We start from the raw sequence: 15008 nt of genomic DNA, 5'->3' as shown, positions 1-15008 counted from the left end.
GCACGGTGTTCGTGCCCAGGCAGGGGATTGAACCCCAGTCCCCCACAGGGAAGCAGCACTCTCATGCATTACATTATAGCAGCTGCTTTCAGCAGCAGGGATTCACAGTGTGAGCACATGGGCTAGTTTTACATATTTTATTTTCTACGTCTTCTGCTTGGGCTAAAAGCAAATCTTGATACTGATGTCATGATCATTGTAGCTTACATAAAACATTAAACTGTGAGTGCATTATTCATGTTCATCTAAATGACCCATTACAACATCTTTGGAACGTAACTCGGAGGTTAGTTTTTTTCTGACAAGTCGATTACCCTTATTCTGTGAGATGTAGTTGGCCTAAGACTAGTATGTGAATTTGGTGGCATGTGAGCTATGAAATCTGTATTAAATATATCTGATAAACATGATAAGATGTTAAGCAGATATGCCCATCTAGATCCAGTCCACACTGCACTATTCAAATAAAAGAAACATTTTATCCACAGCTCTGTGGTAGAGATGGCACAATGCCAATGTAAATATACATTTATAACAAATAAATATAAATTAAATGATTAAAATAACTTTGTTTGGAAGAGAAAAGAATATAGTTTTCTTTCGTCCATTGTCTTAGAGTCAGTGTCTCATAGTAATTTGAGATTTATTGTCTTGGTCATCTCCTTCTTGGTTCTCAGCTCTACTCCCTCTTAACACACACACATACACATACACACACACACACACACGCACACACTCGGTCTCTGACTGCTCATTACAAGCATTTCACTCACTCCTGAAATTTATACACTTCATCTGTACTTTTTCTGAATTACTCAATGCAACTGTAATTCCACATCAACTAACATTATAACCTTAACAATAACCCTAACATTATTCTTCTATGTGAATTTATTTCTTATTTTAAAAATCTTTGAGTTTTGAGTCTTTGAGTCTTCAGTTTCTTGTTCAAAAGTTAAAGTCCACCTTAAAACTCAGCAGGCTAATATAAAACTGCCATTTACCCCAGACTCTTTCATGCCTTGTGAATATACCAAAACCACCGAGTTATTAAGGTCATGAATTTAGAGGGGAGTGCTGTAGGCCTACTTGTTCAGTTATTCTTTCACATCTCTCTGGTTCAGTTTCTGTTGGGTTTTTGCACATTTCTTTTCATTTAGGGCCAAACTAAAAACTTCACTGTTTGTTCTTTAAAAGAACACATTAAAAATCTTGTCTTATCTGAAATTAGTGGGTCCGATGCTTTAAGTTGTAGTGTTCTGTTTTTAACAATGTCTTCACCGACATCTGAACCAATATTGCTTCGTGAGATCATCCCAATTCCTTTACGTAGTATGCAATCAGTGTCATCTCTACTCTGTGGCAATATGGTTATAACATTCTATACAAAACTTGTCTAAAAAGCTTAAATGAGAGCAGTAGTCATTAAACGTATTAGCGTTTCTTCCCCAAGATGTACTGGAAGAACAGGGTTAGAACCTGTTATTTTGGACCAATAAGTGAAGTGTGTAAGCAGGACAAGTATGAGAACTCACAGTGTGACTCTCTTCTGACAGCTGGCCTTTCACCAAACAGCCTTTCAAGTAATTTCACTGTTGCAAACAGATTCACAACTTGAATTAAATTGTGAGAGCTTCGATAGCATCTCCATTGCTTGGTGTGGTGAGGACCGATTAAGGTCTTAAGGCTGTCTTTTTCTTGTCTTGATGTTGCAATAAAATCGCTGTGGTTTAATATCACCGTGAGGTTTTAGTCCTGGTTTATGTAAATAGTGACATGACATTGTCAACAACCAATAGGTGAACTCTCTGCAGCTCCAAACAGGAAGTAGCAGAGTGGCTACAGGAATATGTCTGACAGTGGGATAAGAGTCCTGCAGGAGACTCTGGGGAGGTAATGGTTATTGTCTTTTATTCTTTTTGGCTGTTTTGGCTGTCAAAAGCTGTTTCTGTTTCTCTTCCACTGTTCAACAGGTTCTTGTAGATTTCCAACAGGAGCATGATGGGAAACAATTTCAGAAGGAATCTACTTGCAGTCTTGTTTATAATGATTCTTTGTATGCCTTTGCAGAATCATAGTCTGTGACTAAAAACTGTGAGTAATGGCACACTGTCTTTAGACATAGGGCTGTCAGAGTTTTGTCTTTTAAAAATCTTTGCAGAGTATTTTCAAAGCCTTCTAGTGTATTCTTAGCCTAAGTCCATCAAGCTATGATTCTGTGAAAGTGTAGGACAGAAACTACCTTCATAGCTCCATTACTTTCCATACCTCCATAAAATTCTGTCCAGTATGTTTGGACTTGAGCAAACAAATATGCTGCAGGCCTTGCTGTTATGTTAGCATATCAGGCAAAGCCATCACATTTTACATCACTTCCTGTTTCTACATACACACAATGAGACTCGTACACCATTTTGTAGACCGTCACTGTCATCGGGTGCACTAGTTGCCACCAACGTCCCAACCAACCGAATAAAGGTCACTGAAGTTCAACAGGCAAGGTTCTCATGCTCGTTTCACAGAAAGCGTGGGGAATTTCTTCCAACGCAATCAGTAGCCTATGGCCATTCATTGATCTGAATCTTCTAAAGAGGCAGTAAATGAGCTTAAAAGCAAATCCCAGCACAACTTCAAAACCCAGATAAGCGCTCAGTCCCTCAAACCATGGGCCTACTTGCATTCCCAACACAGAGCATATATTACAAAATCTATATGATTACACGCCATCATTTGCATTTGTATGGATGTGTGTCTGACCCTACATCTGCCGAGCACAAGAGCTAGTAATGATGTGGATATGGGCGGTTTGCATGATAATACACCAGCCCAGACAGAGGCTACATCTGCACAACGCACCATATGTTACGCTGTGTGCTATATTTCAGATAGCACGCATGCCTACTGTAGCGTGTTCATAAAAAGCGTATTCTTATTTCAAAAAAGAATCAGTGACAATATGCATGAAAGTAAAGAAGCCCCAGCCAACACCGCTCTGCTGTCCATCACACAGCACACAAGATGTTTACTTTAGCCAGTCAGCTTTATATTCTGCACAGCCTAAAAGTCAATACAAGTTAATCCATTTCAATAATATTATTCCACCAGGACATCTAATATTGCGCATCCAATAAAGATCCAAATACCAGGGCACTGATTGGTCATTTGGGAAGCCCAAGGTTCCCATTTCCAGTTGTGACTGTGAGATCATAATGAACAGCTGCTTCCCCACGAATGATACTGAATGAATTACATGATGACAATAATGGTGTCGCCCCACTCAGCTAGGCTGGAGAGGCATCGGCGATAGCACGAGGATACTCTTCTCATTCACAAGGCCTTTTATTTCAAGAGACAACACACACACACACACACACAACCTCAACATACACAACCCAAAAAACATACACACACAACCCAAGACTCACAATCTATCTCACACACACACACACACACACACACACACACACACACACACACACACACACACACACACACACACACACACACACACCAAAAAAGCAGGCTCTTCACTCCTCTTTACTCAATCACCTCCAAAACCACTCTGCTGCTCTGCTCCACTCAGGCAGTGGTTGGCTGCCTGCCAGCTGGATGCCAAAAAGGGTTTTTCCTTTTCTGCCGCTCCCCCTCATTCAGATGCTAACTCTGACACAAACCTATTTATAGCTACTGGCAAGAGACCAACCACAACTCAACCGCAAAACCACAGACCCAAGAAATATTACCATTATTGTTATTACTATAATAATAATAATAATTACTAGTATTATTAATAATAATAATAATAATAATAATAATAATAATAATAATAATAATGCCAACCAATGATGCAGCATTAAAACAGAAAGCAAATAGAGAGAGACAGAAGGAAAGGTGGACAAGCCTAATAGTTGAGAGTTGGCGATTCAGTGGGTGTGATGTATATGATCTGCAGACCAGAGGGAGTGTGAGGTCAGCCAGTCTTCAGGAGGTGGATATAATAAGGCTAACTGGAGTCTGTCGGGGAAGAAAACACCTCCCTGCCATCAAAACGTGCACATGGTCTGGATCTTAACAAGTCCATATACCTAGACCCAGACAGTGGAATTTCTCCATTGTGTGTGAGAACAGTTCTTAAGTAGGTCATGCCTGTAGCCTGACACACGTTGACAGCACTGTACTCTGATCTTATCTTATCTTATGTCTTATCGTGCCTGTCCCCAAACTAACCTCGAAATGAGGAGAGCGGGACATTGTGACAAGCACTGCCCTAGTAGTGAGCTTAAATGAGACGTTCCTGTGATCAAAGCTGCATAACGAACACTGACGTTCAAGTAAAACAAAATAGTGGAAGAGCTGCAGGTAACCTGTGATGGACCTGTGATGGACCTGTGATGGACCTGTGATGTGGTCTGAAAACCATTCTCACTCTAAAGTAATAGGTGTGAAAACACCAATTATCACCAATAACTGAGAGCTTGGAATAACAGTACATAGAATCCATATTTCAAAACAGTATTTCATGTTTCAAGGCACTGAGGCACCATCTAGCAACATGCAATTTACCAGCACATTTGAACAGAAGCAGGAGAAGTCAGAACCCACTTTCAACAGACACCACGTTAGGCCATGGTGCTGTTGGTCCGTTGGCATAGGCCCTTACTCCTCAACAGCCATTTCAGCTTCAATGGAGAAATCCACCCTTACTTGCCTTTATCTGTCTGACCATGAAAATTACCTTCAGACATGCGATTAGACACTGACCGCATCACCATCAGAAAATATCACTGTACAAACCGCACAATTTAGCGGGGTGAAGTCGTTAGTCTTTGGTTGACGCAGCTCAGTGAATGAATCTATAGAGCAGCTATTTCGAAGCAAACAAGCCTCCACAGTGTGTTTGAGTGACCGGGAGCCGTACAGGTCAGTAAGAAATGTGACTGATTTGTGTGAACTTCTCCCACACAGCCACGTGCTGAAGCGCAGGGCCCAGCAGGTCCAGTCAGGATGTTCAGACCATAAGGAACACCCCGGGTGGAGCAGTGATGACATGGCTCAAGCCAAAACCGTCTGGAGGGAGAAAGCGGCTGGACGTTCCTGTCGCGTTTCGGGCCGTGTAAGAGAGTTCCTCTCCTGTTTCCCATGAATCTGCAGGCAGCCATTGTCCGGGTGTCTTCGTAACGGGAGGTCAGGCCCCGGTTTACCATGACAAAGGGGAGCTCTCTGTGGTATTCTCCCGCTGTCACTGCACATAGCCACATTAGTGAAGGTCTTACTACCTCCGTGTGTCCTTCAGCTGCCCCGCACACAATACCGCCGGGACGATGAGAGCAAAGTCCACTGAATGAGCTGAAACTTTAGCCAACCTCACATTCTGAAAAAAACAGAAATCTGTCTACCGTAGCCTAAGACTTTGTTTACGGAATGGAATTGTGGGAATGCAGATGTCCGATTTTAGACTAGAGCTAAAAGATAAAGGGGATGTTAAAAACAGAAAACCATTTTTAATACTTAATAGTCTTTATACTTGTTTTACTGTGTCACTCAATGGTATGTGGTAACATCGATATAGTCACGCAGTTGCATAAATGCATTTTTTGCTTAAATATGATTTGCTCTTCGATGTTGACACAGCGTGTGAACAGATGATGGCCTGTTGACAGCCTACAACAGCTGCGCTCCGAGAACAAGAGGGAGAGGTCACCAAAGGAGTCCGGGAGTCACGCCTCCACCCGTCGCACCTCCATCTGGAGCCGCAAGGAACGGGAGAGAGACAAGCATATGCCACGTCTCCGTCTCAACACCACCCGCACCCACCCAACCCAAAGATGAGGCAGAATGAGGGGCGGTCCTGAATAATCAGGCCACCACCCACGTCAGCCCAAAACCCGTCTGAACGCCACGTCTCAGGGACCAGGAGCGCCAGATGAAGACCATGCCGTGCGGTGAGGGCATCGGCCTCTCCCTCACATTAGGGCAGATTAGACATTTCACAGCACAACAGCACAGGTAGAGGGCCACCGAGTCACCTGGGGCTCCTGCGATGGATTTTTTTGTTTTCACCAGACTTCAATCATTCTGTTCAAAGAACATCATTCATATATAACAGAAATTAAAAGAATCTAACTTAGCTTAATTGTTCCAGCTTTGTTAGTTGGAAAATCATCTGCCACATTGTCTCTTTTAATGAAATGAAGTTGTAATTGCCAGTCAACTGGGGGGGGGGGGGGGGCAGGTCTGAAACATGAAAACCAGCACGTTGGGTATCTGAAGTGGCAGCACAGAAAGCCTGTCTACACATCCACAGTGCTGCATACCAACCAACCCCTGAATGACGGGACTGCTTAGTGGGAGGTGCACCATGACAAAATACAAATGACTGCACATGGCTTCCAGAAAGCTAAGATACAAAAAAATTTAACTTTTATATTAAAAAGAAAAACACTTCTTATGGGTGTTTGTTATAAAGAAGCACAATAAAGAGTAAGTAAAGCCCTAAAAGGTCCAAGAACACATATTCCTCATGTTTAAGTTCAAGTTATTTGCCCTGCCTCCCCAAATATCTCTCTGTTCAAGCAAGAAATGAATCAGAAAGCAATGAAATGGCATCAGTGATTGAGTCCACCAGCGGTCTGCCCCTCCCCCACCTAAGGCCTCAACATGGGGCAGGGCTCAGACATTCAGCCCTGCGCTGCCTGACATAGCTCAGCACAGACACAGGGACACAAAGGCGGGGGGGGGGGGGGGGGGGGGGGGGGCCTCCACAGGGCCCAGGCCTACTCTACCAGACAGGGCCCCAACCATGTAGACAAATGGCTTACACACACACACACACACACACACACACACACACACCCACACACCCACACACCCACACACCCACACACCCACACACAAATAAACAAAGCCCAACCCCCTTTTCTTTTGCTGTTCATACCAGGCTAGAAAGAAACTTCCACGACACTGCGAGGTCCGGCAGCACAGACAGAGGCACTGTTCCATTAAGCAATCAGCTCAGTGTCAGCGTGAAATGGAGAGGTCCACACTAACACCCAGAATGCTCCCCGGCCCTGGCCTTGGCTACACGCAGACAATTCCATCAATAACCTGAGAATTATAACCACTGGAAAGCACTTAAGTTGACACATCATTAAAATGGTTATCAACTCATATAAGGCTCAAGACAGAGCATTGGAAAAACAATGGGCACCTCTCCAGAAAGCCTGCTGTTAACATCTCGTACGTAACACTTTTGTGAAGCGCTACAGCTGAGCCACGCGGTCTCTCGGCTAATCCCGTCCCTGGGCGTGCACGCGCAGGACCTGAGAGCCACCCCGGGGTTTGGGGGGGGGCAGCAAGATAAGGCCAGCAGAAGATCATTGTTTACGCCCCCATTCCAGCCATGCAGATAAGCACTATCTGCGAAGGCAAACAATCGCACGAGCGCGTGCAGCGAGCCTTCTCATCAGCGCACCGCCGAGCTGCCACAGCACTCGCCGCTTCTCCCTATTTCTCCCGCTCGCCTCTTCAAAACGCCCCTGTCTCATTTAGGAAAATAATGGAGTCGGGGAACACAAAAGCGAGGAACCCTGGGAAGTGGTCCAAGGCTCGGTGAGCAACGGGCTTCATTTGTAAACACAAAGCGGGCCTGAAGCATGTGACAAAGGAAAACGAAGAACATGGAATGCCTATAAGGAACTGTGTGATCGAACTACAGCACCCACAAATCAGCACTTCTGACAACATAAGCCTGACACGGCCAATCCACCGCGCATGTAAAGACATCTGCATTCACACCTGCTGCCCAAGCAAGGATACAGCTGCGGCTTTTCTAATGCTTACAAAATCGTGATTACTCAGACTCATAATCTAGTCACACACCCCCAATATTTTGGAAAGCTGTGAACTCTGTTGTGTCACTGACAACAAAAGAATATCACATTAATGCAAAATGAAGGATTCCATAATTTACTCTCAAAAGTTCCAGCAGGACACGGCGAGACATGAGGTCATTCCAGCCTCAGATGTCCGTCCTGGTTATACAAGCAGTGTTGCAGTGGTAATCTCTTGATGTGACACGGTGAAAGATTATCCTGCATTCATTTTTATGTTGTTACATGAAGTGAACGTACTTGGTCAGGAGCCCCACAGCACACAATAAATAAACTTTGGATTTGTTTGAAGGATCATTTACATATTGCAGTCTTCTGCAAGATCAGTCCTGCAATGGCCAATCTGGCGATAACAACTCACACGTGCTCTTGTGCGGCCCTAGTGAACACCGAGCCAAACCAGAGGGTAAATGGAACAGGTTTCTCTACCGGCCTTTACATCTTCAACCGCAACTGGGGCCATTATTATGCAGCTACAGCTGTATTCTCAATTTGGTCTCTTACCTCAGCAATTCATATAATAAGTTCATTACAGAAATGGAGAAAACTCATAAGACTTTTCTTGGATGCAATCCACTCTATTTAAAAAATCCATTAATAGATCATTAGTGAAACTATGATGCAAGCGATCCAAAGCGACTGGCCAGCCACTCGGGCTCATCACTAAGAGCTTTCTGCCCTCACTAAAGTTTGGATCACCTCCCAAAAGCTGTGTCTTCATTGTGCATTTTAATCTCATATAAAGATAAAACCTTTTCATGGTTTATGCAGTTTACCTATTATATTCTCTATAATATGGGGGTATATTTAAGTAGCACTTTGACTAACTTGAGCAAAACTGAACATAAAGTCTAACATCCTGGGCAAACCACAGAGACATTTTGGCTGGTCTCAAACATTCACGTCCACTTATCAAATTAGTTCATATTTGAAAGGTGGATTTTAAGACATCTGCAACAAATTAGGAGGGAAGCCATGTAAATTACAGACAAATGGGGAAGCAGCTCGGCATTGTGGGCTCTCCACACGGAGTGCTGCGTTTTATCCCCTTTTCCTAATATTCCACGTTCAGGCTCTAAGACTTTACATGAAGCTCTTAACTCAAATCCACTCCAAATGGTGATCGTGTTGGAACTCCTTCGCTATAGCTGGTTTCTGGCAACTCAACTGATTCATGTGCAAGTCTAGTCCTCACATTCATGCCTCCTTGTGCAATGAAGAGTTTTCTTTTGTGAGGATAGATTTCGATTGAATCTACTTTAACAAATCTGCATTCCGTCTTCAGTAGGTTAAGCTTATTTAGGGAAGGAAGTGGCACCCTTTCATAGATTGTATTCAGAGTCTCTGAGGATATAAATATCTTTTGTGTGTGGATTTTGAGCGCAGATTTGTCCTGTTCATGTTTCATATCTAATGTCAGGACTTATAAAGCTGTATAGGCCATGAATGAACATCATGACTCAGTTCTGATAATGCGAACACTTCACAGAAACGATTTGCTTTTTTTCATGCTGACATTCTGTCAAAACAAGCAATGAAAAAGCATTTGCGCCACAGGAGATTTAAGTACCAAAAGGGTTTTACACCACCTTGAGAAATTACTCTTACAAAGAATTTAGGAATCAGCCAAACTAAATGATGAATTTTCACACAGTGCTTATCAAGACTGAATTATTGAGATGGAATTCCTAAGATGTATTGACCTTGTACATGTAAAAAGATGATACCAAGATTATTAAACAACAAAAACAAGTCTACCACAGATTGAGGAACACTGACAGACCTTAGAAAAGATCTTTTGTCTTCCAATATCTAGTCTGTGTTTTAAGGTCTATAGTCTATCCTCAAATATGTAGGAGACGTGGAAGCTAAAATATTATACTATAATAATAATTACCTATAACTCTCTGAACTAACCTTATTAAGACATATTAGGTTTGCCAGAAGCAAATGATTGTAAGTGATTAATCTGTTGATCTATCTAAAGGATGCTGTGTTTCCACTTTGTTGGCTAATGGGGCATTTTGGTTGCCAAAATAATGATTTTGTGACTGGCTGAAACTGGAAATGCAGGTCTTAAAATAATCACTGAAATAGCATGTAGTTGTTCACGTGTCCTACAGGTCATTACAGGTAGGTCATTTTCCGTGTTTCTCTACCACCACATCTAATATAAAGCATGAGCAGGCCACATTTATTTCCTCTATAATGTTCATTTCTGTATTGGCTAAAAACAAAAAGAGCTTTGTTAGCTTGTATTTTCACATGTTTGCATCCCTACAAAAAAAAAACAACAAAAAATTAGGCAGGTAAAGATCCAATTGAACTGGTCTCAAACCCATCCTGAGACCGAGCAGAAGGCACGTCTCTTGAACAGTTTTCTTTGATTGAACTCACGGTCTGTTTTGCACATGTGCAGATGAAAGATTTTCTTTATCTCAAACCTTACACATCAATAACTGGTCCTGAGGCAGGGCTGCAGATGCTGTAAATATACACCTAGTGCTTCTCACAGAACAAAGTCTACAAATGGAGTTGTAAATCAGATGACAAAGTAAACTAGATTAGACCCTCATGCAAAGACATCATAACTCTTGTTGCCATAAAATGTGAACCTAGCTCATATTATCTCTACCTTGATGGAGGACATGCTGTTTCAAATCATAACTGTTTGTGAAGCCATGGACCTTCCACATCTTCTGCGCTCACATGGATATCTTACCCTACTCTGGACACTTCACCCTGAAGGCACAGTGCCATATACGTTCCAGCTCAACATCTTTCATGCACAGTGGCGTAAAAAATATACACACTGTCTCTTTAAATTCTTGAGGCTACCCATCCCCCATCTCTTTCTGTACCCCCTCCCTCCTCCTCCTCTCTCCCTCCTTCCCTCCCTCCCTCTTTAACTCTTCATCCCCTCCCCCTCCATCTAACCATGTACCACAGAATCTCTCCATGACAGAAAACGCAAACAAATATGCTGTAAATTAGCCAGCAAAATGATCCAGGGAGGAGATGTGCTCTACCATGGCTTTGCAGTTTAACGAGGGTACATGGTGGCTGTTTTAGCTGAGAGAGCAATTGCATCTCACAGGCACCCCTCCCCCTCCTCCACCTGACCATGTGGACAAGCCTTTGAAAAAAAAATGGCTTATGCAAACATTCAGCCATATTCGGCCGGTGATTCAATCGCTTCCTTAGCCGAGCTAAACATCCATGATGTCACAAACGCCGCGTTCCCATCTCGGACAGTTGATCATTTGCGTACAAAAACATGCTAATACCCAACAACATGTGTACATCTTACACCATGAAATACACGCATACTCATAGACGTGTGGGTAAGCTAAGACACTCCCTTTCATTTCTGACAACCACATGCCATGGCAGGCCAGACACTGCCCCACCTGATGTGCTGCCATCACAGGCCCGGCCGGGCCGAACCTTGGGTTCACGCAGACCAACGGGCTGACCGGCGGCAAAGGCAGAACCAAAAGCCATTAGGATGGGCAGGGAAATGGGCCTCCTTTGTTTCCGCGGAGGAACTTGTTTAAAAGGCATACTGCCTCCATGCCTGCACCCACCCCACCCCCCTCACTCGCTGCCCTCCCCCACCCCCGCCAGCCAGCCAGCCTTGGAATGCACTCAGCAAAGGCCATTACACAATGCAGGCAGCAGCCAAAACAGCAAGTTTTATGGGCCCCCTCACAGCATTGCAAAACCATTTACAATTCCGCCATCAATGATCTGCAAATGAGCGAGGACACAGGAGTGGGATGTGCTGTCACCGTCCCTGCACTGGGCTCCTATAGACCTGCTTTATTACATAAACAGCCCTCACTCCACATTCAAAGCCTGCTTGCAAATTGCAACTTTGGGCGCGGGTGGGGGGGGGGTGTTTTGGGGGAGGGTTCAACTCGAGGATGGTCGATTAAGCAAAGTATCTGCTAGAGAATAAGCAATGCCTAAAACATTTCAGTCATCTCTGTGAAGCAGGAAAGGATGATCGTAAGGCCACTTAAATGAACATTCAACAAAGGCAGACAAGAGGACACCACCAAAACTTTAATCACCCATTAAAGTAAAATCTGGGATACGCCTACCATACCTTTCAATATTGCAGGAACTGCTCAACCTAAGAGGTTATGGTTCTTTACTGCAAATGTATTTTTATATTTGTGAGAATGCAGACTGTCCATAACACATTTTGCATATTTACTGCATCGACAGTAATGGTTCTATGTCAATTTTTGCTTACAAACCACTGAGAATTACTTTTGTTTATATATGGGAAACCTCCTGAGCTACCACAAATAATACCTCTTCAGTGTTGAATGCTCTCCTTAAAATATCTGTCCAAAAATACTTTTAAAAATTGTACTTTTATTAAATGTACCTCACTTTAATTAATTGCTAAGACAGTTAATTATTCTTCATTTTGCATTCCATCTGGTCTGCTACATGTTTCTAAGAACAAATATGGGGCAAAGTTATGTTATGAAGATTTTTTTTGTCCAAATTGGGATGATTCTCAAGGGACTGAAAATGTGTCATCATTACACACTAGTTTTCAAACCAAAGAATAATTAAGTAATTTTTGTATTCTCATGTGGTCGGGACTACACAAAGCAAAGGATGGTGTACAAAAATGAAAGGAATGAATTATTTGGACTACATAAAGAGATAACCATCAAAATATATGTAATGGCATCAAAAGAACCACAAAAAGACTAAGTCAAATCTATACACGAGCTGATTTTGCGGTCAAAACTGGTTTTGCAAGTAGCTGTCCTCACATTCCCTCTCTGGCAGCATTGTAAATATGTAGCCCGAGCTCGAGCTCACTACCATGAGCTCGCGCATTCTGTCCCCGCTCGCGCATTCTGCACAAAAACAACGGAACGTTCCGTTGTGGCTCGTTAAGACAAACGTAGTCTAATCTTTAGAGGGGGCTTTTGTGACCATAGATAAGAAAGCTTTTATTTGACAGAAGAATACAAACAAAACAGATTCGCCTTCCCACTTCTTGAGGAGCCCACCCCTCCCCCAAAGTCGCTAAAACAAGGAGGAAACTGCACAACAAAGCAGTTCTGAGTAAAAAGGCAAATACAAATGTTCTACAGTTAAATGGTCTGAAGGACGTCTAATCGAGGTAAACGGTCAGGGAAGTCTACTCGCAGAAAACGTACATTAATTTCACGTAGACATAAAGAAGATAAATCGATGCCAGGCGACCGAGATGGTGAAAGGCACAGGGAGAATTCCTTCTCCAAGCATGCGTTTCACCTACGTGAGCTGTATGTAGGGGAGCTAAACAAATATCACCAACTAAAATGGGTTCTGTATCTACCCCTGCACACAAACACCCGCCACACGCTCCTGTGTGATTAATAATCGTTTCATTCACTCGTTACAATCACGTTACAGTAGACACGACGCGCTACAGCACAAACACCCATCCCACTTTCTCCTTTGTGTTATTGCTCTAAAATGTGCCACATGGCCGGTAATAGTAGCACAATCAGTGATCGGATTCATTCACATCCCAACCCACCCACACGTTGGATCTATCTGCTCGCCTAAAAAAAGTGCAGCCTAACCCAAACCGACGAGATGCATCCAGAACCTACCCGTGTACCAGCCCATTTACTAACCAGATGCATTTGTGTTGTATGCACAATATCAATCAACTCAAGAGATCATCAATCGATCCAGTCTGTGCCACACTTGATCAGTCTCATATTTTTATGAAGTGACAGGGGCATTAAGATATAGACTATAGAGCAGGCGACATTTCTCTAATGCCATATGATCTAGTGCATGTTCAGAAAGCGATTCAGTGTAGTAGTAACCCATACCACCCATAGAGGAAACACTAGTGATTAGACCAAATAACTTTAACTGTATACCTGCCTAATTACACAATTCAGGTACAATATCACTCGACACGTGAGGCTGAAATGTAGCCCAACAGACTTCGAATAGCAAACGTATCGGAACCGTCCCATATTGCATTAGTATAACACCTTCTAATGCATGGCTATGAACACCTAAGCAGAAAGATAAAACAAAAAAAGCATATCTTACCTGCACAAAAAGTTCCTAAAAGAAGTGCAAAAGTCAGCCAGGAAGCAAACATATTCCTCTATTTAAAAAGAAGCACACCGGATTTTCCCCTTTTTAATCTCCCCTCCTTCACGAACATTTAAAACGATGATCGGGGGGAAAAAACACACAACGAGCAAAATGACCAAACGGCCTTCGATGTCCGCGGCACCGAGAGTTCTGTGCGCAGACCCCCAAATGCAACACAATTGCACGGGCTCGGTAGAACTTTAAAACACTGAGAAATCCATCGGGAGCTAGACCAAATCCGACAAAAAGGGTCTTCGACGCGAGGACCACAAATTCTAGGTTTAAAAGAGGCGACTGAAGCGCTCCCCTCTTCGCGTATGAACCTTTTCCCTGTGCGAGCTGAGGACAGGGTCCGGTATTGACATGCAGGAAACTGAACCGAGTCCAAAATGGCTTCTGAGGGGAGAGAGAGCGCAGCCAGCAGGAAAACCCGGATGTTTCAATACAAAGAGAGGAATGCAATCAAAGAGGCGAGGTGGGGGTGTACAATATTCTAGCAGCCACGGGCCTATAGTGAAAGATATTACTTAAGCTTTAAAGGGCATGGGTCCATATATGAACAAAATAGAACAGGATGTTCAAATCAATAAAATCCCTCCATGATAACGTAGCATGTAGAGGTAAATGTAATATTAGGCTAATGGTGTTGCATGTGGTGTTTGCCATTAATTATGTAATTACAATAAAGCAATTACAAGGAGTGCCAAATAAAGGATTGTTGTTGTTGTTGTTGTTGTTGTGACTGTTTTTGTTATTGCTGTTGTTGTAGATGCTATAAAGAAAGGAACCTAAGCAAAAGTAATTTTTACTAATTGCCCTATTAATTAACCTTGCGTTAGAAAGCCATGTCCACAAAGGGTTAAAGGCAAATGCACCGTAATGAGCAGAATAACGGTGTGGTAGTGTACTGTGGTAGTACATCACACAAAGGATATTAGTTTTAATTACACCTGAGGGTTATTATGGAACATGAGGACATGA

The 15008-nt window shown here is 43.0% G+C and overlaps 1 protein-coding gene across 1 annotated transcript in view; it reads right to left on the bottom strand.

Moving 5' to 3' along the window:
* The window catches only part of acvr2ba (activin A receptor type 2Ba), a 37482-nt gene extending 23067 nt beyond the window's left edge, over positions 1-14415 (bottom strand). The window contains exon 1 of the mRNA XM_076971284.1: positions 13980-14415. Coding sequence (XP_076827399.1) covers positions 13980-14031 — 52 coding nt within the window. The 5' untranslated portion in view covers positions 14032-14415. The remainder of the gene's footprint in view (positions 1-13979) is intronic.
* Between the last annotated feature and the right edge of the window lie 593 nt (positions 14416-15008).

This window comes from Brachyhypopomus gauderio, chromosome 13 (assembly GCF_052324685.1).
Source record: "Brachyhypopomus gauderio isolate BG-103 chromosome 13, BGAUD_0.2, whole genome shotgun sequence".
In the NCBI taxonomy this organism is placed as follows: Eukaryota; Metazoa; Chordata; class Actinopteri; order Gymnotiformes; family Hypopomidae; genus Brachyhypopomus; species Brachyhypopomus gauderio.
The sequence above is the reverse complement of the archived record's forward strand: the minus strand, read 5'-3'. Positions and strand labels throughout refer to the sequence as shown.